The sequence below is a fragment of the Ascaphus truei genome, chromosome 18 (assembly GCF_040206685.1).
Source record: "Ascaphus truei isolate aAscTru1 chromosome 18, aAscTru1.hap1, whole genome shotgun sequence".
Taxonomy (NCBI): Eukaryota; Metazoa; Chordata; class Amphibia; order Anura; family Ascaphidae; genus Ascaphus; species Ascaphus truei.
Window position 1 is genome coordinate 7,186,016 of NC_134500.1, and position 27,269 is coordinate 7,213,284.

The following is a 27,269-nucleotide window of genomic DNA, read 5'->3' on the forward strand; positions in this document are numbered from 1 at the left end:
GAGAAGGTACGTTATTGCATAGCACCATTTAGTACATCTGGCCCTACAGGTCTTCCAGCATTTTGGGGGGGCTGAGGTTTGCCTTATTGGAGATTTTATTTATGGATAGAGAAAGTCACAATGTCCTTCTTTCCCTGAATAACTCACACACCTGTAACTAGATTGTGCCTCAGTGAGGGGCCGTCTCTACATTTCTTGCCTTTTAAGAAGATCTGTATACAGGCAGAACGTGGACGGAACGGAGCACAAGCCTGTGAGATTCTCTGGGGGCAGAGGGGACTCTCCGTGACATCCTGATAAAGGACAATAGGAGCCAGTGACAGAGTGGAAAATAGAGGAGAGACAGCTGGAAGGTTTTTATATTCCCCAGAACGTGCCGCTCTTGGGAGTCCCAGGAGAACACGCTTCCCCAGAGTTTGAGTACATGATGAGAAAAAGATGCGTTTCCCATCCCTTAGTGATGGAAAATAACGGAATATGTTGTGCGTTGTAATGAGTATGACATATGGCGGCAAAAGAACAACGACCCTGGGCACATAGTAATAGGAGATGCACGCTGTTTTTAAAACCATTACATTGCCTGCTTTTTAAAATAGAATTGTAACAAATAAATCATATTCAGCTGTTAGAGCAGTGGTTTCCAAATTTGTTTTGGTTAAGGAACCCTATAATTATTTTATGAAATTATGTGGAACCTCAACCCTCTCTAATAGCGCGTCTGAGATATGATGCATTGTAAGGAACCCCAACCCTCTAATAGCGCGTCTGAGATCAGATGCATTGTAAGGAACCCCAACCCACTCTAATAGCGCGTCTGAGATCAGATGCATTGTAAGGAACCCCAACCCTCTCTAATCGTGTGTCTGAGATCAGATGCATTGTAAGGAACCCCAACCCTTTCTAATAGCGCATCTGCGATCAGATGCATTGTAAGGAACCCCAACCCTTTCTAATAGCGCATCTGCGATCAGATGCATTGTAAGGAACCCCAACCCTCTCTAATAGCGCGTCTGAGATCAGATGCATTGTAAGGAACCCCAACCCTTTCTAATAGCGCATCTGCGATCAGATGCATTGTAAGGAACCCCAACCCTCTCTAATAGTACGTCTGTGATCAGATGCATTGTAAGGAACCCCAACCCTCTCTAATAGCGCGTCTGAGATCAGATGCATTGTAAAGACCCCCAACCCTCTCTAATAGCGTGTCTGAGATCAGATGCATTGTAAGGAACCCCAACCCTCTCTAATCGTGTGTCTGAGATCAGATGCATTGTAAGGAACCCCAACCCTTTCTAATAGCGCATCTGCGATCAGATGCATTGTAAGGAACCCGACCCTCTCTAATAGCGCGTCTGAGATCAGATGCATTGTAAGGAACCCCAACCCTCTCTAATAGCGCGTCTGAGATCAGATGCATTGTAAGGAACCCCAACCCTCTCTAATAGTGCGTCTGAGATCAGATGCATTGTAAAGAACCCCAACCCTCTCTAATAGCGTGTCTGAGATCAGATGCATTGTAAGGAACCCCAACCCTCTCTAATAGCGCGTCTGAGATCGGATGCATTGTAAATTCTTCTGTATTTGGTACAATTTTCAAATGACCTGAAAATTGCAAGAAACCCTTTAGGGATGTTCCTAGGAACCCTGGTTAAAAAAACACTGTGTTAGAGAGTTAAAGAGTAAGTTATTCATTTGCCTTTAAAAAGGTGTAAGTATTTATCTGTCCTGTTCATTTATATACATATTTATATATGATACATTATCGATGTGTTAGGTCCTTATCGATTAGGTTTGTGATATAAAAAGTCTGTGTTTAATTAATACGCATTGCTCATTATTACTTTAATGAAGGACTCTGTCAAAAGCACTACATAAATAATACATTAAATACACATTTTCAATGGGACTCTGAGGGAAACTCTTAGCAATTGCAAAGGGGAGAAAGCCAGAGATGAAATGCAGTCTGCAATATTCACATGGCCCTACAGTGACGGGCAAACCTACATTTTGGAGCTCTGTGCTCGGAAACAAATGATTTCACAAGTCCAGAAACTGTAGAAGCTGCACAAGGACATTGGAAACAAAGCTTATTTTATATAGGATGGGGACCAAGTGCTCTTCAGGAGACGAACTGCGCTATTTTAAGCTCCATGGACCCCCTGTTTCCCGAGATACCGGGGAAGTTACTGCAATTATTGCCTGGCTTTCAAAGGGGATTTATGTGGCCGTCCAATAGGAAGCGTCAGCCGATGATGTGGCAACGTCCTACTGGTCCGAGATTTGCCAGCCATTCTGTTTGCCCTGGAGGGCGATTTAAACTCAGTAACTAAGGCCTTGCCCCCGCTGTGGCGGACGCTGCACGGACGAGAGCCCTCCCCGCAACGGCGCCGGGCCCGCTGCGAGGGGGGGCCGCAGCGCTCGCGCGAGAGCTACTCCTGCTCTCAATAGAATTGAGAGCAGGAACTCGCGTCGAGCGATTAGGCCACGCCCCCCGGCGGTTCAGCCAATGAGGGCGAACCTGCCGGGTGACGTCATGGCCGCGCCCCCGTCACTCCTCCGCCACGCCCCCCCCCCCCCCCCCCCCCGATCTCTCCTCCTGCAGTGAGCTGCAGACCGGGGAATCGGCTGAACGCGCCGCCAAAAGCGCGGGCGCGCGTTACAGCGGAGAGACCGGGGCCTCAGCCTTAGTATCTCAATGAACAGTGGGGCCACAGAGCTGAAAATTGTGAGGGACATTTCCACGAGGACCCCTCCAACCCCCGCCCCCCGGCTCCTATCCTGTAAAAAACTGGGGTAAAAGAAAGGATTAGGGGGATTTCTGCCTTTAATCTCACAGCATTATGGGTTTTATTAACAAAAGTGTAACAGCTTTTATACATTTAAACACCAGTTTAGTTGAATAACGTTCCTGTTGGGTCTTGCATTTTTGCGCATAAACTTCTAACTATGAATTTACTAGGGGGCATTTAGTGTAAAAGGTGCGTTACTCTACAGCCCCCTAGTGGACATTGTACACAGGACATGCCCCTTTCGTTATTAATAGATGGGACATGTGCAGTACTGACACCAAGAGGTCTGTGTTTGGGGGCAAAACTCCAAAACGTTACGTTACCTACATGTGACGCGGATATAAACACTAATTGATGGCACCTCACTCCAGGCTTATTATTTTGTACTAATAAGGGAAAAATGTAGCAACATAGGCTTAGAATTTTATACATCCCATATACCAGCGATTTCGAACAGGGGGTACGGGAGGGGTCTCCAAGGGGACCGCCACAAAAACAATCTGTAACGGCTGATCGTCAGATTCATTTTAACCCCGTGCTAAAGGGAATAAAATGTGTAGAGGTGAAATTAACAGCACTGCCCCTCCTCTCGGTCACTGCCCCTCCTCTCGGTCACTGCCCCTCCTCTCGGTCACTGCCCCTCCTCTCGGTCACTGCCCCTCCTCTCGGTCACTGCCCCTTCACGCGGTCTCTGCCTCTTCTTGCGGTCACCAACCGGTCAGGTTTTCAGGATAGTGCTGTTTCAGCACAGGTGGCTCAACCAGTGGCTCAGCCGAAGACTGAGTCATTAATTGAGCCACCTGTGCTGAAGCAGGGACTGGTTGAGCCACCTGTGCTCAAGCAAGGACTGATTGAGATGCCTGTGCTGAAGCAGGGCTATGCTTAAAACCTGACCTGTTAGTGGTCCTGGAGGACTGAGTTGGCCACCCCTGAAGCAACCTCTCACGGGCTTCTAGGGGCTTCTAGGGGCTTCTAGGGGCTTCCTGCTATCACAAAGCGCTTAGCCGAGAATAGACCGGTCTCCCCAAACCTCACCTGGGAAAGAGACCTTTTACCGGTCTTAGAAGCGCCCAAAACCCCGCGCCCAAAAACCCGGCGCCAATGTGCCACGTATTGTGTTCGTAACTCAGGAGCAGAGGGATTTGTGTCAGATATAATATAAGGGAAGGGTATGAAACTGAGAAAGGGGAAGGCCGGGGTTATAACGGACACAGCAGCCACAGGCATCAAACAGAGCGTCTGAATGTATAGTGCGCCACACGCAGAGACAAAGCCACGGCAGGAAAAGCCACGGCAGGAAAAGCCACGACAGGAAAAGCCACGGCAGGCATACATAGTTTGTAACATACGAGAGAGTTGGGAAATTAAATCTCGGAAATTAAATGGGAGTCTTAAAGGGGTCCTGCAGCCCCCAGATTCCCAAACCTTTAAATAGTGGGGGGGGGGGGGGGGTGTTAAGCGCTTCCATCTGCATTAGGCCTCAGTCCCAGCGATCGTGACCACGATGGCGTGCGCGGTGCGAGAGACGCCCCGCTATGGGGCCGCCCCCCCAGTCAGTCCATGCGCGCTCCTGCTCAAAGCGCGATGGTGCGACAACATTGCCAAAAGACAAAAAAATTGTCTTTTGGTGCGGCGGCCGAGCGATGGCTACATCGCGGCGCTGGTTCAGCCAATGAGGGCGAACCAGCCTCGTGATGTCATGGCCGCACCACGCCCCCCAATCAGAAGTCCACTGATCGCTACAGAAACGGGTGAACGCGCCGCTAGGTGCTCCAACGTGCGGCCCTGACTGGGGCCGTGGACCCGTATTACACATACACTTAAAGAAGCATATGAGTAGCACCGCAGATATTACTAGACACACGATACATAAAGCGTGGCCCCTGCAGACGCACTTACCAGAACTCCCTCCTACTGTCTCTGTACGTTCCTCCTACCTACCAATTAGATTGTAAGCTCCTCGGGGCAGGGACTCCTCTTCCTTAATGTTACGTTTGTCTGAAGCACTAATTCCCATGACCTGTTATTCATATCTGTTATTTATATTTATTTTTTGTTATTTATTTGATTACCACGTGTATTACTGCTGTGAAGCGCTATGTACATTAATGGCGCTATATAAATAAAGACATACAATACAATACTCAATGTACTATTTTAATGTTGGGCAATTAAACAAACAGTATTGACACCAATGAGAGATCAAAGTATTTTTGGGATCACTGCAGCAACTAAACAGTCTTCTTTGTGCCGGAGAAGAGTTTAGCTCCTTTCAAGTGAATGGGTCTCAAATCTTGCCCGGCTCTGGGGAGACGGCGTCACAGCATAGATAATAGGGGCCATAGACAGAAGAAGGCTCTCACAATAACACAGGTCCAAGTTGCAAAAGAAGCTAATTATGCCATGCAACCAGTTTGCAGCTTCCTGCAGGAATGTGTCAGCTGTAATTCAGTGGGAGGGACTGGGGGGGGGGAGGCTGACAAGCTGGGACACAGGGCGTGTTTGTCTGCTATGGGAAAACTTACCTGTGAGCACAGATCCTGGAGGTGTGTGCCGGTGCTGTGCTCCGCCGGAGTTTCCGTGCAGCTGCTCCCCAGGTGAGACCCCCTTGTTTATACTGTCTGACAACTGGGGGGGGGGGGGGGAGAGACTGTGTCCTGTAGGTTATTCCAGTGTGCAGCAGCTGGAAGGCCTGTACAGGTGTATGTAGGGGAAATGACTCCCGAACACCGGAGTCTGTGAGGCCTGCAACATCGTGTCTGCCAAGGACTAAAGTTCTGCCCAGAGAAATGTATCACAGCTGCTTTAATGCACGGACAACGCAGAGCAATGTTGGGATAGCACCGTAAAGATGGGGTTTACATTGCATGGGGTAGGGCAGGGGTGTCAAACGCAGCCACTGATTGAGCCACCTGCGCTGAAGCAGGGATATCCATAAAACCTGGCCTGTTGGTGGCTCCTGAGGACAGCGTTTGACACGCCTGGGTTAGGGTGATGACTGCGTTCTCACGTTTGAAGGAGACCCGTAGCGTCCTCTTCCCCCTTCCAGGGGTGGGACCTATTCACGTGAATATTCAGAGGTAGTTGGGTTTATGGAGAGAGCAGGTTAAGTGGTCTGGACCCCAAAAGGGGAACATATTAATAAATATATATATATATATATATATATATACGGTTGTGAGAGCAGGATGCAAAGAGAGACATCGTGCCCCTAATTAAAAGAACCAAAGGACCCTGGTGTCTGAACTCCGCAACGCCGCCTTTCTTTGAAGTAGGATTATGAGCAGGTCCTAACTTTCAGGTGGAGCAGGTTATTGTCGCAAAAGGTGATCAGGTTTTCTCTTAAAATCACAAGAGAACACCTCTCCCCAGGAGACCCAGCTTCCAGCAATGTGTGTGTGTGTGTGTGTGTGTGTGTGTGTGTGTGTGTGTGTGTGTGTGTGTGTATGTATATATATATGTGTATATATTTAAATAAAGTATTTTTTAAATTGTTTTACCAGGAAGTAATACATTGAGAGTTACCTCTCGTTTTCAAGTATGTCCTGGGCACAGAGTTAAGACAAATAATACATGGTTACAAATACAGTTACATAAGTGAACAGGGTATACATTATATACAATACATTGCATGCACAGTAAGTGATAATATATATTACAGGCGTATGTAACAGTTACAGACCAGATTAAAATGTGAGACAGCTTTAGTTTTGAAAGAACTTAGTCTGGTGGCGGCTGTGAGAGTCTCCGGTAGACTGTCCCAGTTTTGGGGTGCACGGTAAGAGGAGGAGGAGCGGCCGGATACTTTGTTGAACCTTGGGACCATGAACAGTCTTTTGGAGTCTGATCTCAGATGATAAGTGCTGCATGTGGTAGGGGTGAGGAGCTTGTTCAGATAGACGGGTAGCTTGCCCAGAAAGTATTTGAAGGCAAGACAGGAAAGTTGAACTTTGCGCCTAGACTCGAGTGATGACCAATCTAGTTCTTTGAGCATTTTGCAGCGATGTGTGTTGTAGTTACATTGGGTGACAGGTGGCATGGTGAATTGTAGAGGGTGCCGAGCCGAATACTATGTCTCCATAGTCTGTAATTGCCATCAGCATCTGCTGTGCGATACGCTTTCTGACCAGCCGATTTTGGGAGGATTTGTTCCTATAAAGTACCCCTAGTTTGACATAGGTTTTGGATGTCAGGGTGTCAATGTGCATCCCAAATGTTAAATGGGAGTCAAACCATATGCCCAAATATTTGAAACTAGTAACAGGGGCTCCGATGGTGTTGGCGTTGGTTCTGATCTGGAGCTCATTCATAGGAAGCTTTAGAAATGTAGCCTTGGTCCCAAATAGCATTGTGACAGTCCTTGTCAGTGTTTAAAAACACGTTGTTTTGGGAAATCCAGTTTTCGAGTCTCAAAAAGTCAGACTGAAGTACGTGTTCAAGGTCGGAGAGGCTATGGCTGTGTGCATATAGGATTGTGTCGTCTGCATACATGTGTATTGAGGCTTCCTTACAAGCTGTAGGAAGATCATTGTATTTTTTAGAGAAACTCTGGAGACTTCTTGCCAGTAAAATGCTGATCTTGGTGGAGCCGTGTATTTGCTGGAATGATTTCTCCCTGTTTTCTGTGATTTTTCTTATTTGCCTGTGTAAGGATGTTGTCTGTAAAGATGCTTCACTCACTTCATTCAAATCTGGTTTCAGGATATCCCAGCTTCAGCACAGGTGGCTCAATCAGAGGCTAAGGGCTCGGCCAGGCTCCCTGCTGGCATGCTGAGGCGCAGGGAAAGCGGGTGCTTTCCCTGGCCTTGCGGTTGCTTACCGCACGCGCTGTCAGCAGCCGTCAGGGGTCGGGCCAGTGACGTCACGGAGCTGGTTTGCCCTCATTGGGCGAACCGCTCACGTGACCGGCCTGTCGCGCCGGCAAGCGGGGGAATTTTAAATTCCCCTAAGACCTGCGCTTCCGCAAGCGCGCGGAAGCGCAGGCGAGCCCCTACTAAAGCCGCTCTAATTGCGGCTGTAGGGGCTCAGTGCTGAGCGGGAGCGCGCGTCAGCACGCTTCCGCCAGCAAGCGCTAAACATGGCCGAGGCCTAATGATTGAGCCATCTGGGCTGATGCTTGGGTATCCTTAAAACCTGACGTTTTTTTTGGGGGGGGGGGGTGTTGCTTGAGGAGTGGTGTTGAGCACCCCTGATTTAGCATGTACTTTCTGCTGCCGAACTGGTGCAAAACATGGTTTTGACAAGAAGAATCCAGTGGATTTCTTTGAGTTACATTTTTACCACCAGTTTCAATGCAGATCCATATTAACCAAAGGCGCTCAACTCCAGTCTTCAAGACCCCTCAACAGGTCCGGTTTTCCCAGCTTCAGCACAGGTGGCTCAGTCAAAGACTAAGCCTCTGATTGAGCCACCTGTGCTCAAGCAGGGACTGATTGAGCCACCTGAGATGAAGCATGGGTATCCTGAAAACCTGTCCTGTTGGCGGGGAGGGGAGCTTGCGGACTGGAGTTGAGCCTCCCTGTGCTAATCCGGTGCTTCTCACCCATTCTTGCTGCGGGGTACCTCTACTGACATTATTCTATTTCCGGGGTACAATAGGCCCAATTATTTACATTCCAATAAAACCGACGAGAAACTGAGAATAAGGATTTCATTGCAATATAATCGATTCCACAAATGACTGTGTCATCATAATGACTGTTTGTCATTGTACAATTCAGGTTTTATTCTATTTTTAATTGAAATACTTTTTCATCAGCGATGAATTCCCTCGATGGCAGCGGGACAGCGAAACACTGCAACATTCCCGTTCCTGCGCCAGGTGAACACTAAATAGTTTCCCCCCGGGCACCGTTCCGGTTATTGGGAGACGCCCTGGTATAGTAACGCTGCTCACCCCAATAAAAGCGCTCATACCTGCTGCAGGGCGGCTGTCTCCTGGCGCGATCCTCAGATAGGTTCTTGGCTGGCGACTGCCGCGTCACGTGAGCGGTTCCAGCCAATGAGGGCGAACTGCTCACGGCCACGCCTCCGCCACGCCTCCTCTCCTGTCTTCTCCACCGGCTCCCTGGTATAATCACGATGCCGCCGGGCGGCAGCGCAGGGTGACGTCACAGGATCGCGCTGCCGCATCTGGTATAATTGAGACCTTATCCTGGATGATGAAGCAGCGCCTGGCGTAACCTCGGGGGAGGTGTGCGGGTAACACTGATTTGAGGCATCGCTTCATTTTCTGCTTTTGTAAAATGTTACAAAGTATCCTTCGTGGGACACGGGGCGTCGGACAGAAACGTTTTCTTCAGTGCAGACTTGTCAGCTTTTTTTGACGCAAATACACTAAAAACAAATGACACAGAGACGCAGAATGTGATACATCTCATTATAATCTGTGCCCCATGTAACTCCCCCAACTTCTCCTACTGACTCTCCCCAAGGTGCAAGCTGGGGCAGAGACGCAGAATGTGATACATCTCATTATAATCTGTGCACCATGTAACTCCCCCAACTCCTCCTACTGACTCTCCCCAAGGTGCAAGCTGGGGCAGAGACGCAGAATGTGATACATCTCATTATAATCTGTGCACCATGTAACTCCCCCCAACTCCTCCTACTGACTCTCCCCAAGGTGCAAGCTGGGACAGACGCAGAATGTGATACATCTCATTATAATCTGTGCACCATGTAACTCCCCCAACTCCTCCTACTGACTCTCCCCAAGGTGCAAGCTGGGGCAGAGACGCAGAATGTGATACATCTCATTATAATCTGTGCACCATGTAACTCCCCCCAACTCCTCCTACTGACTCTCCCCAAGGTGCAAGCTGGGACAGACGCAGAATGTGATACATCTCATTATAATTTGTGCACCATGTAACTCCCCCCAACTCCTCCTACTGACTCTCCCCAAGGTGCAAGCTGGGGCAGAGACGCACAATGTGATACATCTCATTATAATCTGTGCCCCATGTAACCCCTCCCCAACTCCTCCTACTGACTCTCCCCAAGGTGCAGGCTGGGGCAGAGACGCAGAATGTGATACATCTCATTATAATCTGTGCCCCATGTAACCCATCCCCAACTCCTCCTACTGACTCTCCCCAAGGTGCAAGCTGGGACAGAGACGCACAATGTGATACATCTCATTATAATCTGTGCACCATGTCATTACCCCAACTCCTCCTACTGACTCTCCCCAAGGTGCAAGCTGGGGCTGAGACTGAGCCACCTGTGCTGAAGCAGATATATTCTTAAAACCTGACCTGTTGGTGGCCCTTGAGGACTGGAATACCCCCCCCCCCCCTCTCCCCCCGTACTAGCCCGTAATATGTAAATAGACCTTCTAAATGTTTATTTTATATATTCTAAGGGCAGCGAGATGGTCAGGAGGTGAGAGGTTCCTCGTGCGCTTGGTGCAGCTCGCTCTCCTCCCTGACTTTGCTGCCACTGCAGCTTTAAATAATTTCGACATGTTCCCGTGGCGGCCGCAGGAGGTGACGAGGGGTCCGACTCAGGTTTCCAGCCACAAAAGGTTCTGTAAATAACTAGAGTAGCTTTGGCAAACAGACCCGCTGCACCTTCCGCAGGAACATGTGAGAGAGCTTTCTGGGTGAACACGCGTGTAACCCCTTCCCTGCCAGAGCAGCCGGGTTAATCCATCCAGTGCTTTCCATTGTAAGCGCATTATAGTGAATCTCTGAGAATTGCATTGTACGTGAGTGTGGGAGCGCGCGGCTGGGTGAGTGTGGGAGCGCGCGGCTGGGTGAGTGTGGGAGCGCGCGGCTGGGTGAGTGTGGGAGCGCGCGGCTGGGTGAGTGTGGGAGCGCGCGGCTGGGTGAGTGTGGGAGCATGCGGCTGGGTGAGTGTGGGAGCACGCGGCTGGGTGAGTGTGGGAGCGCGCGGCTGGGTGAGTGGGAGCGCGCGGCTGGGTGAGTGTGGGAGCGCGCGGCTGGGTGAGTGTGGGAGAGCGCGGCTGGGTGAGTGTGGGAGCGCGCGGCTGGGTGAGTGTGGGAGCGCGCGGCTGGGTGAGTGTGGGAGCGTGCGGCTGGGTGAGTGTGGGAGCGCGCGGCTGGGTGAGTGGGAGCGCGCGGCTGGGTGAGTGTGGGAGCGCGCGGCTGGGTGAGTGTGGGAGCGCGCGGCTGGGTGAGTGTGGGAGCGCGCGGCTGGGTGAGTGTGGGAGCGCGCGGCTGGGTGAGTGTGGGAGCGCGCGGCTGGGTGAGTGTGGGAGCGCGCGGCTGGGTGAGCGTGGGAGCGCCCGGCTGGGTGAGCGTGGGAGCGCCCGGCTGGGTGAGCGTGGGAGCGCCCGGCTGGGTGAGCGTCGGAGCGCCCGGCTGGGTGAGCGTGGGAGCGCGCGGCTGGGTGAGCGTGGGAGCGCGCGGCTGGGTGAGCGTGGGAGCGCGCGGCTGGGTGAGCGTGGGAGCGCGCGGCTGGGTGAGCGTGGGAGCGCGCGGCTGGGTGAGTGTGGGAGCGCGCGGCTGGGTGAGTGTGGGAGCGCGCGGCTGGGTGAGTGTGGGAGCGCGCGGCTGGGTGAGTGTGGGAGCGCGCGGCTGGGTGAGTGTGGGAGCGCGCGGCTGGGTGAGTGTGGGAGAGCGCGGCTGGGTGAGTGTGGGAGAGCGCGGCTGGGTGAGTGTGGGAGCGTGCGGCTGGGTGAGTGTGGGAGCGCGCGGCTGGGTGAGTGTGGGAGCGCGCGGCTGGGTGAGTGTGGGAGCGCGCGGCTGGGTGAGTGTGGGAGCGCCCGGCTGGGTGAGTGTGGGAGCGCCCGGCTGGGTGAGTGTGGGAGCGCCCGGCTGGGTGAGTGTGGGAGCGCCCGGCTGGGTGAGTGTGGGAGCGCGCGGCTGGGTGAGTGTGGGAGCGCGCGGCTGGGTGAGTGTGGGAGCGCGCGGCTGGGTGAGTGTGGGAGCGCGCGGCTGGGTGAGTGTGGGAGCGCGCGGCTGGGTGAGTGTGGGAGCGCGCGGCTGGGTGAGTGTGGGAGCGCGCGGCTGGGTGAGTGGGAGCGCGCGGCTGGGTGAGTGGGAGCGCGCGGCTGGGTGAGCGTGGGAGCGCGCGGCTGGGTGAGCGTGGGAGCGCGCGGCTGGGTGAGCGTGGGAGCGCGCGGCTGGGTGAGCGTGGGAGCGCGCGGCTGGGTGAGCGTGGGAGCGCGCGGCTGGGTGAGCGTGGGAGCGCCCGGCTGGGTGAGCGTGGGAGCGCGCGGCTGGGTGAGCGTGGGAGCGCGCGGCTGGGTGAGCGTGGGAGCGCGCGGCTGGGTGAGCGTGGGAGCGCGCGGCTGGGTGAGCGTGGGAGCGCGCGGCTGGGTGAGCGTGGGAGCGCGCGGCTGGGTGAGCGTGGGAGCGCCCGGCTGGGTGAGCGTGGGAGCGCCCGGATGGGTGAGCGTGGGAGAGCGCGGCTGGGTGAGCGTGGGAGCGCCCGGCTGGGTGAGCGTGGGAGCGCGCGGCTGGGTGAGTGTGGGAGCGCCCGGATGGGTGAGTGTGGGAGAGCGCGGCTGGGTGAGCGTGGGAGCGCCCGGCTGGGTGAGCGTGGGAGAGCGCGGCTGGGTGAGCGTGGGAGCGCCCGGCTGGGTGAGCGTGGGAGCGCGCGGCTGGGTGAGCGTGGGAGCGCCCGGCTGGGTGAGCGTGGGAGCGCGCGGCTGGGTGAGCGTGGGAGCGCCCGGCTGGGTGAGCGTGGGAGCGCGCGGCTGGGTGAGTGTGGGAGAGCGCGGCTGGGTGAGTGTGGGAGAGCGCGGCTGGGTGAGTGTGGGAGAGCGCGGCTGGGTGAGCGTGGGAGCGCCCGGCTGGGTGAGCGTGGGAGCGCCCGGCTTGGTGAGTGTGGGAGCGCGCGGCTGGGTGAGTGTGGGAGGGCGCGGTTGGGTGTGTGGGAGCGCGCGGCTGTACCTTAGATGGATTGCTACATAAGCATAGATCGGGAAGGACAACTCCAGTCCTTAACGGCCACCAACAGGTCAGGTTTTCAGGATATCCCTGCTTCAGCACAGGTGGCTCAGAGCCTCAGTCTTTGATTGAGCCACCTGTGCTGAAGCAGGGATATCCTGAAACCCTGACCGCTTGGTGGCCACCCCTGGTATAGACAATAGGCCTGAGGTCTTTCACCGTATTACAAATCCATTCCATGTTGCTAAGTGAGATGGAAACTTGAAGTTGTATTATTTGTGCAGAGAAGGAGCTTTGACACAATGGAGAAGCACAGAGATGTTTTGGGGAAGAGTCTCCTAGCTCTGTGTGGGTTATCATCACTTTATACAGCATTGTACCAGGAAACAATACACAGAGAGTCACAATGTATGTCCTGGGCACAGAATCTTCCGATGACACATTCAGTGTGTGTGTGTGTGTGTGTGTGTGTGTGTGTGTGTGTGTGTGTGTACACACACCTTTTGAACCTGCAACCAGTTTGCTCTCGGTGTGGACGCTAAGTCTTGTCTTTCTGTGTTACTTTCCCCTTACAGACACAGCAATCATCTACAGCCACTGGTTACTAAGCAGCTCCAGTTACTGATTTGCAGATTCATCGATAACACCGGAGGGGAAAGACACGAGCCTCTCTGTTCCTGTGTGCAGAAGCGGGGATCTGGTCATCGGAGGATCGCCACGCTCCATGCGGACACAGGTAAGCGCAGCGCCAAGCTGTCATACTCACCGAGCATCACTGCGTCTCAACGTGAAATCCCGAAACCGCACACAAACCTTCTGTGCCATTGGAAACCTTCCGTATAATTGAAGGCGTGTTTAATGAACGTTTCAATCTTAACCCCCCCCCCCCCCGCTGAATAGTATGATAACTCTTATCTAAGTATGTCGCCGGCATTCTGTGAGTTAAGGGCTCGGGAATAATCACGTGGCGATTGCCGCAGCGTTTCCTGTGCCCACGCAGAATCTCGCGCAGTAGAAACGCACGTTCACACCTTTTTTAACATTTGTAAGAATCATTGCCCCAACATTTCCTTTTTGGGGGTCTAAAAACCTCAAATCTGGGCCTTCAGAAAATGTGGGGCGAGGGTGGGACATGTGGGACTTATGGGGCGAGTGTGGGACTTGCTTTTTGGCAGCTTGGTGCAAAATAACAATAAGTGACTATTCCTATCTGCTGACTGCAGAGCATGTGATTCATTTGCACAGCAGAATCTCAGGCAGGGGGTGGGCACGCCAATCTTCAAGGGCCACCGGCAGCTCAGGCTTTCAAGATATCCCTGCTTCCGTACAGGTGGCAGATCGAAGATCCTGCTTGAGCCACCTGTGCTGAAGCAGGGATATCCTGAAAACCTGACCTGTTGGTGGCCTTTGAGGACTGGAGTTAGCCACCCCTGCACTAGCCCCACACTAAGGGTTGTTGTTTTGGTGATTTAAAGGGTCGTTCCCTCCCAGGACCATAATATAAAAAGCAGTGTCACGTTTTAAGGTGCCACGTTTGGGTGATTTGACACTTTTTGTTTTAAATCTGCCACCTTCAAGTATTTTGATATCACAAAGTTACTTTGGAAACAGGGTGAGCTGAGATTTGGGAGGGGCTGGTTTGCCTCTGGCTGCTCCCTTCTCTCTGAATGCTAAATGAGTGTTTACACAGGCAAATCCCCACCTCCATTTTATTCACTCTGATAAGGATGGGATAAGGGTAAAGCACACGCCGGACAAAGACTCCCCTGTATATCAGAGGCGGCCTCATTCAATGTGTAAATGTATTTCCTGAGAAACAAGAGGCACAATCTTTGCTTTTAGCACAGTTACGTTAGTTTCAAGAAGCCAATTAGAGCGTTAAATTATTCAGAGCAGAGTTACACGTGTTCTTCTCCCCAGACAATGAGCAGGGGGTACTACAAGCAGAGCGCTGGGTTATTTCTTACAATCAATCGCCCCAGTCCCAAAACAGGTGCAGAAAAAAGCCCCATGTAAAGGCAAAGTGGGAATGAGGGGTAGGATGCAGGATCGGGGGTGGGAGGGAGCCGCCTCCTTACCTGCAGCAGCAGGTGACAGACGTTACCTGTGAGGGGGAAGGGCTCTTTAAATAAACTGATAAGGAGATAGGAGCGGCTCAGTGAGTACAGACACTGACTGGCACTGAGTGTGAATCAGGGGAACCTGGCTCAATTCCCGGTGTCGGCTCCTTGTGACCTCGGGCAAGTCACTTCATCTCCTTGTGCCTCAGCCACCAAAATCATAGATTGTAAGCTCTGCGGGACAGGGACTGTGTCTGCAAAATGTCTCTGTAAAGCGCAACGTAAAACTAGCAGCGCTATACAAGAACTTGCTATTATTATTATTATTATTATTATAATAATTTAACTTAAAGGAGCAATCAGCTGTTTCTTTTTTTTCTCTCTCGCTTTTTTTAGTACAGGATTGAAGTGGGGTGTCTCCGGAGGTGAACCCCATTAGTTTCATCTCCGGGGACCCCGGCTTCCAGAGATACTTACCTGTGAGAGGGGTGCCGATATCTCTCTGCAGTTTAATGCCTCTGGTCACATGGGCCAATAGGAAGCTGCGCCGGGTGATGTCACGGCGTCCTATTGGCCCGCAGGGCGTAAGCGCTTTGAAACGCCGCCATAATGTGCACCCAGGAGCGGCTACCGGCACCCACTATGGAGGGAAGTATCTCCAGAAGCAGGGGGTCCCCAGAGCTTAAATAAATGGGGTTCAGCTTTGGAGACCCCCTACTTCAATCCTGTAGTGAAAACAATAACGACCTGGACTGCCTCTAAGGCCACCATGCCACCATGCCACATGCCACCCTGCCACATGCCACCCTGCCACCCTGCCACCCTGCCACAATGCCACCAGGCCACCAGGCCACCAGGCCACCATGCCACAAGGCCACCATGCCACAATGCCACCCTGCCACCATGCCTTTAAACTGCCCGGCAATGTTTTCAGCTTAGTAATTGTTTTTCCTGTTTAATCCTGATTTTATAAAGTCCGCGCCAGCCCGGTGAATACTGACGTAAACTCATTGTAACCTCGTAAACATGCCCAGCGTGGCCCCACAAACTCCGCCGGCGTGCCTGCACCCTCGCAGTCCCCGCAGCGTTCTTCCTGTGGCGCACGCCGGCGTGCCTGCACCCTCGCAGTCCCCGCAGCGTTCTTCCTGTGGCGCACGCCGGGTTCTTTCACTCCCAGAATCGGCCCGTATTCCTGCTCCGTGGAACGAGGCACGCGGTGGATTGGAGTGGTTCTTCGGGACTTTAATAGGAAAAGCTGGTTTATATTCTGAACCATGAAACGGTAACAATGGTACAAGGCGGGGTGTGGCAAACTCCAGTGCTCAGGGGCCACCAGCAGGTAAAGTGTTCAGGATATCCCTGCTTCAGCACAGGTGGCTCAATCAGACTGAGCCACTGACAGAGCCATCTGTGCTGAAGCAGGGATATCCTGAAAACCTGACCTGCTGGTGGCCATTGAGGACTGGAATCCTGGGATCTGTGTGTAACTCGCGGCGCGGGATCTGTGTGTAACTCGCGGCGCGGGATCTGTGTGTAACTCGCAGCGCGGGATCTGTGTGTAACTGGCAGCGCAGGATCTGTGTGTAACTCGCAGCGCGGGATCTGTGTGTAACTGGCAGCGCGGGATCTGTGTGTAACTGGCAGCGCGGGATCTGTGTGTAACTCGCAGCGCGGGATCTGTGTGTAACTCGCAGCGCGGGATCTGTGTGTAACTGGCAGCGCGGGATCTGTGTGTAACTGGCAGCGCGGGATCTGTGTGTAACTCGCGGCGCGGGATCTGTGTGTAACTCGCGGCGCGGGATCTGTGTGTAACTCGCAGCGCGGGATCTGTGTGTAACTCGCAGTGCGGGATCTGTGTGTAACTCGCAGCGCGGGATCTGTGTGTAACTCGCGGTGCGGGATCTTTGTGTAACTCGCAGCGCGGGATCTGTGTGTAACTCGCAGCGCGGGATCTGTGTGTAACTGGCAGCGCAGGATCTGTGTGTAACTCGCAGCGCGGGATCTGTGTGTAACTCGCGGCGCGGGATCTGTGTGTAACTCGCAGCGCGGGATCTGTGTGTAACTCGCAGCGCGGGATCTGTGTGTCACTCGCAGCGCGGGATCTGTGTGTAACTCGCAGCGCGGGATCTGTGTGTAACTCGCAGCGCGGGATCTGTGTGTAACTCGCGGCGCGGGATCTGTGTGTAACTCGCGGCGCGGGATCTGTGTGTAACTCGCAGCGCGGGATCTGTGTGTAACTCGCAGCGCGGGATCTGTGTGTAACTCGCGGCGCGGGATCTGTGTGTAACTCGCAGCGCGTGATCTGTGTGTAACTCGCAGTGCGGGATCTGTGTGTAACTCGCAGTGCGGGATCTGTGTGTAACTCGCAGCGCGGGATCTGTGTGTAACTCGCAGTGCGGGATCTGTGTGTAACTCGCAGCGCGGGATCTGTGTGTAACTCGCAGCGCAGGATCTGTGTGTAACTCGCAGTTTCCGACGTCACACTTTGGTTACTCCTGGCCTCAGTGTTGTCATTTTATTGCAAATCCAGTATATTTTACTACATGGGAGTGCAGCTTCACACACTGTCATACTGTAATACACACACACACACTGTAACACACACACTGTCACACTGTAGCACACACACACACACACACACACACACACACACACACACACACACACACACACACACACACACACACACACACACACACACACACACACACACACACACACACACACACTGTGTAATACACACACAGTGTAATACACACACTGTCACAGTATGACACAGTGTGTGTGTTAGTGTAACACACACACACTGTGTCACACTGTAACACACACACACTGTCACACTGTAACACACAAAGCCTTATGATAAGGATAAAAATCTGTGTGTGTGTGTGTGTGTGTGTGTGTGTGTATCTATCTTGTGCAGACAACATTACCCAGAATCCCTGGCTGCAGTGGAAGCATTGTATGCTAAGAGATAATGGGGAAAGGCAGGGCTGCATGTGAGTGTGCTCACAAGTGTTAATTTGTGTGTGTGTGTGTGTTATGTGTATATACATATGTGTAATATGTATGTATGTGTGTGTGTGTGTGTATATATATATACTCAAAGGTTATCTTAGAACACCGAAATAGAGACGATTGCATGAATACAAATTTACGCAACTGTTCGGGACACTTAGCGGTGGCCTAAATTGACACCGTAGTTTCCTGAATCACTACTGACACGAGAACTCTCTTCCCAGGGGTGCTTAATGCCATGTCTATACATTCTGCACTATATGTAGGCACACACAGCTGTCTCTTACACATACTAATACTCTATGTAATTCTATCCCTATATACCAATAGGGACCACATAGTATCTACACACACTTTTAGTAATGCAACACCCACTTACATTTCCACACCTACCCACACCATTTGTATACAGTCCCACTTCACACACATCTTTTGTAAAGCACTGTATACACTATGGGTGCTGCATAAATTTATATTTACACACACACACACACACACACACTTACATCACTAACATTCAGGTACCATTTAACACCTGAAGTCATAAATCGCATACTGCACAGGGGGGAGGGATAGGCTCCAGTCACGGATACATTCCAAGATGCACTGTTTGTAAGTTAAACCTTTCTTGCTTTATCCAATGTAACATCGCCGGAAGAAGAGATCAGTGTGTCTCGAAAGCTCGCACAATTAAAAGCATTTGGTTACACACACTTTCATACCTCCGTGGCATGCTGTGTATTTGGTTACACACACTTTCATACCTCCGTGGCATGCTGTGTATTTGGTTACACACACTTTCATACCTCCGTGGCATGCTGTGTATTTGGTTACACACACTTTCATACCTCCGTGGCATGCTGTGTATTTGGTTACACACACTTTCATACCTCCGTGGCATGCTGTGTATTTGGTTACACACACTTTCATACCTCCGTGGCATGCTGTGTATTTGGTTACACACACTTTCATACCTCCGTGGCATGCTGTGTATTTGGTTACACACACTTTCATACCTCCGTGGCATGCTGTGTATTTGGTTACACACACTTTCATACCTCCGTGGCATGCTGTGTATTTGGTTACACACACTTTCATACCTCCGTGGCATGCTGTGTATTTGGTTACACACACTTTCATACCTCCGTGGCATGCTGTGTATTTGGTTACACACACTTTCATAACTCCGTGGCATGCTGTGTATTTGGTTACACACACTTTCATACCTCCGTGGCATGCTGTGTATTTGGTTACACACACTTTCATACCTCCGTGGCATGCTGTGTATTTGGTTACACACACTTTCATACCTCCGTGGCATGCTGTGTATTTGGTTACACACACTTTCATACCTCCGTGGCATGCTGTGTATTTGGTTACACACACTTTCATACCTCCGTGGCATGCTGTGTATTTGGTTTGCTGGCAGCGCAGGGTTAAAGACGTGAGTGTTAAAGATACGCGGTAATGCGCAGGCTGCTACATGCAATGGTTGTGAGCACAGCCTTTCCATAAGAGCTCTCTCATTGGCTGAGGGTCTGCGGGGGGCGGGACTTCTGGATGCCTGCCACTGGGGAGGTCAGAATATTAACGCCCCGCCGGGATGTACAGGGGCCGCCCATTGATGTGAAAGTAGTGGTACTGTGATTGTAATCCCTTCCAAGCGGCGGCACGCTGGGCTCCAATAACCCCTTTTCCTGCCAGAGGGGACATCAACACAGTCGCATCTGGGACTAAAGGGGTTAATATCCTTTGCTAGCACAGGGGGGGCCAACGCCAGTCCTCAAGGGCCACCAACAGGTCGGGTTTTCACGCTATCCGTGCTTCAGCATAGGTGGCTCAATCAGTCTCTGCTTCACCACAGGTGGCTCAATCGGTTGAGCCACCTTTGCTGAAGCAGGGATATCCTAAAAACCTGACCTGTTGGTGGCCCTTGAGGACTGGCATTGGCCGCCCCTGCGATAGAGGGTTAAAAAGAAATGGCAGAATAACTTTTGGCTAATGCAGACGTTTGCTTGGGGTCACTCCTTGGGGTCCCCGGAACACGCCTGCGATCGGGACAGAGTCCCCCCTTTATAACCACCTATCCCCCGACCCCTCGAATTGCGCAACGTGGGAGCCAGATGCACGATCCCTTCATACAGTCCGTAACCCGGAGTTTGCCGCGATGTTTCTCTTTGTCCTGCAGCCGGGGAACGCGCGGTAACTCTCAATGTATTACTTCCTGGTAAAACCGTAACAAATAAATATGCCGTGTATAGGCGATATTCTGTGTGCAGTATGCAGTGTATAGGCGATATTCTGTGTGCAGTATGCAGTGTATAGGCGATATTCTGTATGCAGTGTATTGGCGATATTCTGTGTGCAGTATGCAGTGTATAGGCGATATTCTGTGTGCAGTATGCAGTGAATAGGCGATATTCTGTGTGCAGTATGCAGTGTATAGGTGATATTCTGTGTGCAGTATGCAGTGAATAGGCGATATTCTGTGTGCAGTATGCAGTGTATAGGTGATATTCTGTGTGCAGCATGCTGTGTATAGGCGATATTCTGTGTGCAGTATGCAGTGTATAGGCGATATTCTGTGTGCAGTATGCAGTGTATAGGTGATATTCTGTGTGCAGTATGCTGTGTATAGGCGATATTCTGTGTGCAGTATGCAGTGTATAGGCGATATTCTGTGTGCAGTATGCCGTGTATAGGCGATATTCTGTGTGCAGTATGCAGTGTATAGGCGATATTCTGTATGCAGTGTATAGGCGATATTCTGTGTGCAGTATGCCGTGTATAGGCGATATTCTGTGTGCAGTATGCAGTGTATAGGCGATATTCTGTATGCAGTGTATAGGCGATATTCTGTGTGCAGTATGCAGTGTATAGGCGATATTCTGTGTGAGATGCATATGTGAGTGAGATGCAATTGATAGATTGTCTTTTTTTTTTCATGCATCCGTGGCAGGCCACCACAGGGGGTCTTTTTTTCCCCATGCATCCGTGGCAGGCCACCACAGGGGGTCTTTTTTTTTCCATGCATCCGTGGCAGGCCACCACAGGGGGTCTTTTTTTTTCATGCATCCGTGGCAGGCCACCACAGGGGGTCTTTTTTTTTTTTTTTTTTTTTTTTTTTATTACTTAAGTTTTTATTGAGCATTTTCAAACATACAAAATAAGGTAAACAACATATTACACAAAAGAAAAGGGGGATACAGTAATACAAATAAACTGGAACAATAGAGAGGAGGGAGAACAGGGGAGGGGGGGGAAGGGGAGGGAGAACAGGGGAGGGGGGGGAAGGGGTAGCATTTGTACCAATATCGCACTGTATTCAACAATTCAACAATTTAAATACCACATGTATCACTCTGTTCAAAGTATTCGAGTCTATATATGGGGATATACCTGCATGGCGGAGCCAAGGAGCCCAAATATCAGAGAATTGCGAGGTAGATGGGCTGAGAGTTTTTCCATATGGACTATATGCCACAGGGGGTCTTTAAAAATGTTTCCAATGTGTCTTAACCTCTTCAGTGCCAGACGTAGCGCTGGCCTCCGGTCACCCGAAAGGGTTCCAGTAATGCAGGAAGCGGGGCTGGCCTCCCTGCATTAACCCGTTGGCGGCCGGCGTGGTGCAGAACGCTTCTGGCACTGAAGGTGTTAAGCCGCCGGCTTCCGTAGCATTCCAGCTGCTTCTGCCAAACAAGCGAGTGTTTGTGTTCAGAGCTCGGAGAAGCAGGATGTGGCAGCCAGGCCGCCGGCCCAGAGAAGCACATGCCCGTCACATCCTCCGCCGACGCCATCACGCTGGCTGCAAACACCGGTTTTTTCTTCATTTTATAAAGCTGGATTAATACAAAAAAAAAAAAAAAAAAAAAAAGGGGGAAGGAAAAAAAAGAAAGAAAGTCAAACCCCCCTGAATGAATCACTTCCCCCTCCGGAGCGGGCTCGGCGAGCGGCGCTTTCTGCCTCGGCTAGGTTGGCATTTTTGTGGAGTAAACGAGGGTTTGACTGCAGGCCGCGCAGCCGCCCCCACCGCTCCTTTTCTGACGCCCTGGGCTATCCCCCTGCTTCCTTAGGATGTTGCAGACCGTGAGCGACTGGTTTTGGTGGGACAGGATCTGGTTGCCGTGTAATTACACCTGGGACGACTTGCAGAACAGCGAGGGGAATGGCGCCGTGGCCCCGTCTCAGCTGTATGTCACCATCCCGCTGGCGGTTCTCTTCATGGCCCTCCGGTTCGCCTTCGAGAGGTAAGTCTTCCCCGTCTTCCCCACCCATCTTCCCCTTCTCCCCCCCGTCTTCCCCCCCCCCCCCGTCTTCCCCTTCTCCCCCCCCTGACTTCCCCTTCTCCCCCCCCCCCGTCTTCCCCTTCTCCCCCCCGTCTTCCCCTTCTCCCCCCCCCCGTCTTCCCCTTCTCCCCCCCCGTCTTCCCCTTCTCCCCCCCGTCTTCCCCTTCTCCCCCCCGTCTTCCCCTTCTCCCCCCCCCGTCTTCCCCTTCTCCCCCCCCCCGTCTTCCCCTTCTCCCCCCCGTCTTCCCCTTCTCCCTCCCCCCCCCCCGTCTTCCCCTTCTCCCTCCCCCCCCCCCCCGTCTTCCCCTTCTCCCCCCCCCGTCTTCCCCTTCTCCCCCCCCCGTCTTCCCCTTCTCCCCCCCAGTCTTCCCCTTCTCCTCCCCCCCTGTCTTTTCTCTCCCCCCCTCTCTTTTCTTTCCCCCCCCCTCTTTCCTCTCCCCCCCCCCCTTTTTTCTCTCCCCTCCCTCTTCCCCTCCCCCTTCTCCCGCAGGAGTTATTTGGGGAATTACCCTGTCTCTGCCCGGACCTGATCCCCGCGCCCGGGCCCGCAGATAATATCTTGTGGATTATAGTTTCCTAAAATGTATTCAGCGAAACTAAAGATGGCCCTTAGGGGGGTCATTCACTAAACTGTGAAAGTGCCGATCAGGGCCCAATAAGATTTTACGTTCCATAGTGCCCTGATCAGCAACTCCAGGTAACTCCAGTCCTCAAGGGCCACCAACAGGTCAGGTTTTCAGGATATCCCTGCTTCAGCACAGGTGGCTCAATCAGTCTCTGGTGTCTTAGTTGAAGACTGCATCACCTGTGCTGAAGCAGGGATATCCTGAAAGCCTGACCTGTTGGTGGCCCTTGAGGACTGGAGTTGCCCGCCCCGTGGTTTTAATGAATAACTTCCTTAGTATCTTAACCGCTTCAGCGCTGAATGGGTGGGTTAGAGTTGTAGGTTCCTCTCATTGGCCAGGCAGCCCCACCTGACACCGGGGCAGGCCTGTCTGGCAAGGGTGTGCCACAGTTCATGCCATATACCCAGGTGCCCGTGGATGGCCTGTGTATTGCAGTACAGCACGTTCTGTACGCAGACCTTGCACATTTAATCTGAAGCGCTGGTTACAAGTTCTGGGCCTTGAGAAGTAACAAAGAGTTTACAATGTGTCTGCCCGGTGACACGCTGCAGCAAGCGTCCATGCTTCAGCACAGCAGCAGGAAGGGTGTTTTCTGTTGTGTTTTTTTTTTTTACATGAATTGTTTATTTAGAAACGAATGAAAGCAGGATATTGCTGCGGTGGTGGGTGTGACCTCGGGGAGGGACTTCGTCTGCAGAACACCGTCCTGCTAATGGAGATCAGAGTGTTTCAGAAGTAGAAGTGTGCAAATCCGCTCACACAATGTGCATGTATTTATGTGCACAGTCATCTAGCGCAGGGGTTCCCAAAAACAGGTGAGGTTTTCAGGATATCCCTGCTTCAGCGCGGGTGGTACTATCAGTCCCTGCTTCAGTGCAGTTGGCTCAATTAGTCCCTGCTTCAGCGTAGGTGGCACAATCAGTCCCTACTTCAGTGCAGGTGGCTCAATCAGTCACAGCTTCAGCACAGGTGGCTCAATCAGAGGCTCAGTCTTCGACTGAGCCACCTGTGCTGAAGCTGGGATATCCTGAACACTTGACCTGTTGGGGGGGCTTGAGGACTGTAGTTGAGCGCCCCTGAGTTGGCAAACCCCACTATCTGACTCGCCGATTGTAATACGTACAGAAAGTAGCGAATATTTGCTGTTATTTTTTTACTTTCAAAATGTTACAAATGTTGCCGTTTGCAAATAAACGTATGTTTAAAAGGAAGGGAAATAATGCACCGGGCGTTTCTGGGACTTTGTAACTATTTGGGCGATTGTTTTGCCAGTGTGCAAAGTTGTGTAATCATTTCACAGGAAAGCTTTGCACCTGTCGGGGGGTGGGGGGGGGGGGGGCACGTGGAAAGCAGCGACGTGGAAAGCAGCGTGGCTTTCTTACCGCGTCCTCGCTGCTGCGGGGACATTGCAGTTGGGCTGTGTGCGGTGTACACACATTTTTATGCTACTAAACATATCTTGACCCCCAAAGATGTGCATGTCCTAGAGGCAAGTGCTGGCACTCCGGTTTTTATGCTACTGCACCCCACCTCTGGGACTCCCTACCTCTGAATGGTCACACTCCCTCCCCCCCACCCCCCCTCCCTTCCTCTCTCTGCGCTGAAGCCCAGATTCACTAACTGGGTGCCGGTGTTGGCACCATTTAACTTTCTAATCAATGGGAGTTGAGGTAACGCAGGCGGGCTCAACTCCAGCCCCCCCTCCCCAAACAGATCAGGTTTTCAGGATATCCCAGCTTCAGCGCAGGTGGCTCAATCTGTCCCTGCTCCTCTGATTGAACCACCTGTGCTGAAGCGAGGATATCCTGAAAACCTGACCTGTTGGGGGGCTTGAGGACTGGAGTTGAGCACCCCCTTGTGCCAACGCTTGACACCCTTTCCTGGGCCTAAGACTGCAAGCTCCTTTGAGCAGGGCCCCCTGACCTATCGTGTGATGCCTCTTATTGCCCCTCGCCCCCATTGTGCCAGGACGGGAGCAGGCATTGGCTGGGATTTGGTAAACCAGTCCCTACACGTCAATGTGCAAGTTCCTTTCATTCACAGATAGTCATGCCGTGAGTTTTCAGCACCACTATAAAGACCAGTTACAGTCCTGCGTTACGAGCCGGGGTTTTGCCGAGTAATCCATTGCGGACTCCTCCAACTCCAAAGTTTGGTAGCAGAGCCGCCTGAGGGCGCGGGCAAGGAACGCAGTGCCTGGGAGGGGGGTGCTGCTTCAAAAGTTATCTGCAGCTCACACACGCGCGCGCACGCTCACTCACTCACACGCTCACTCACACACGCTCACTCACTCACACGCTCACTCACACACGCTCACACACTCGCACACTCACACACTCACACGCCCTGCTCGCGAGAGCCGCGCTCACAGTCACTTCCGTGAGGTGCCTGCCACTGCTTCAGACGCAATGGATATGGACGCTCAGAATGTGTTCTGCCTGTTGCAAGATTTGCCACTAACCCCCCCTCCCCTCCCCCTCCCTCCCCTCCCCCCTCCCCCCCTCCCCTCCTTCCTCCCCTCACTCCCCCCCCCTCCCTCCCCCCCCTCCCTCCTCCCCTCACCCCCCCCCCCTCCTCCCTCCTCCCCTCACTCCCCTCCCTCCCCCCACACACACACATTGGAGAACTATATTCAAATATAAAGCGGTTTGGTAAATCGCGACTTATTGTGCGTTTTCCGGACACGTTTTGAACCACGTCAGGGTTTTCAAGAAATGTATTGCGGATCTCTCTAACACGAGTACTCTAATATACTCCCTGTTACACGGATACTCTAATACTCTCTGTAGCACTAATACACATTGCAAAGCGAGGTGTAACTATCATATTTTCTATATGCAATGCTCTGCGGGCGCTCAGAAACAGAGAATATTCGGAAATGCGGTTTTTGTTCATTTCTAATGTCTCCTTTAGGACTTGCACAATACTTATTATTATTATTATTATTATTATTAAATGGTAAAACTCCAGCGCCATCATAAATACAGGTCTCTCTTAAACATATGAAGAACACAAATGGATATAGTATAATATTATATTATATTGTTGGTGCCACGTTTTCAGTGCCTCAAAAGGATCACATTCAGCATGAAACACGTGTCTGTACAGGCGTCCTCGTCATGCAACGTTTCACTTTACATGTACAAAGCTTTACAATTCAACCCTATGGGCCGTTATCCGACGCTGGAATGCAGGTCCCTGTACACAGCCCCCCTCGCCTGTCTCCTGTACGCAGCCCCCCCTCGCCTGTCTCCTGTACGCAGCCCCCCCTCGCCTGTCTCCTGTACGCAGCCCCCCCTCGCCTGTCTCCTGTACGCAGCCCCCCCTCGCCTGTCTCCTGTACGCAGCCCCCCCTCGCCTGTCTCCTGTACGCAGCCCCCCCTCGCCTGTCTCCTGTACGCAGCCCCCCCTCGCCTGTCTCCTGTATGCAGCCCCCCCTCGCCTGTCTCCTGTATGCAGCCCCCCTCACCTGTCTCCTGTACGCGGCCCCCTCGCCTGTCTCCTGTATGCAGCCCCCCTCGCCTGTCTCCTGTACGCAGCCCCCCCTCGCCTGTCTCCTGTACGCAGCCCCCCCTCGCCTGTCTCCTGTATGCAGCCCCCCCTCGCCTGTCTCCTGTACGCAGCCCCCCCCTCGCCTGTCTCCTGTACGCAGCCCCCCTCGCCTGTCTCCTGTACGCAGCCCCCCTCGCCTGTCTCCTGTACGCAGCCCCCCCTCGCCTGTCTCCGGTACGCAGCCCCCCCTCGCCTGTCTCCTGTACGCCGCCCCCCCCTCGCCTGTCTCCTGTACACAGCCCCCCTCACCTGTCTCCTTTACGCAGCCCCCCCTCGCCTGTCTCCTGTACGCAGCCCCCCCTCGCCTGTCTCCTGTACGCAGCCCCCCCTCGCCTGTCTCCTGTACGCAGCCCCCCCTCGCCTGTCTCCTGTACTCAGCCCCCCCTCGCCTGTCTCCTGTACGCAGCTCCCCCTCGCCTGTCTCCTGTACGCAGCCCCCCCTCGCCTGTCTCCTGTACGCAGCCCCCCCTCGCCTGTCTCCTGTACGCAGCCCCCCCCTCGCCTGTCTCCTGTACGCAGCCCCCCCCTCGCCTCTCTCCTGTACGCAGCCCCCCCTCTCGCCTGTCTCCTGTACGCAGCCCCCCCTCGCCTGTCTCCTGTATGCAGCCCCCCCCTCGCCTGTCTCCTGTACGCAGCCCCCCCCTCGCCTGTCTCCTGTACGCAGCCCCCCCTCGCTTCTTTGTATATTCTTCTATTCTTTTAATCTTCCCCACAACTCTTCTCCCCCTATCTCCCTCTCCTCTCTATATGTGTTAATCTCTCCTCCCCTCCACCTTTGCCTGTCCCAATGCATTGCACCCTCCCTTTACTCCAGTCTCACGCTCACAAGCCCTCTTCCCACCTCCTAGCTGCTTGTAATATCTCTCCTAATTTTGGACCTTGCCATATACTCACCTGTGTCACCCCCGCCTCCCCCCTCCCTGCTAAGTGACCAATCCCTGCTAACGTAATACCTTCTCTTCTTTGCTCTCTAGGATGTTAGAGGTTGTTCCTGAAGATGAGCTCTTCTGTTGTGTGTCCTGTAACCAAAACATGGCTCTCACAACATGACCCTCATGTGGAGGCTGCTGTCTCCTAC

General features: G+C 52.8%; 1 protein-coding gene across 1 annotated transcript in view; it reads left to right on the plus strand.

The window, feature by feature from the left end:
- The first annotated feature begins 5,292 nt into the window (after positions 1-5,292).
- CERS3 (ceramide synthase 3) overlaps positions 5,293-27,269 on the plus strand; it is a 70,577-nt gene continuing 48,600 nt past the window's right edge. The window contains exons 1-3 of the mRNA XM_075576256.1: positions 5,293-5,386; positions 13,225-13,385; positions 21,801-21,974. Coding sequence (XP_075432371.1) covers positions 21,802-21,974 — 173 coding nt within the window. The 5' untranslated portion in view covers positions 5,293-5,386; positions 13,225-13,385; position 21,801. The remainder of the gene's footprint in view (positions 5,387-13,224; positions 13,386-21,800; positions 21,975-27,269) is intronic.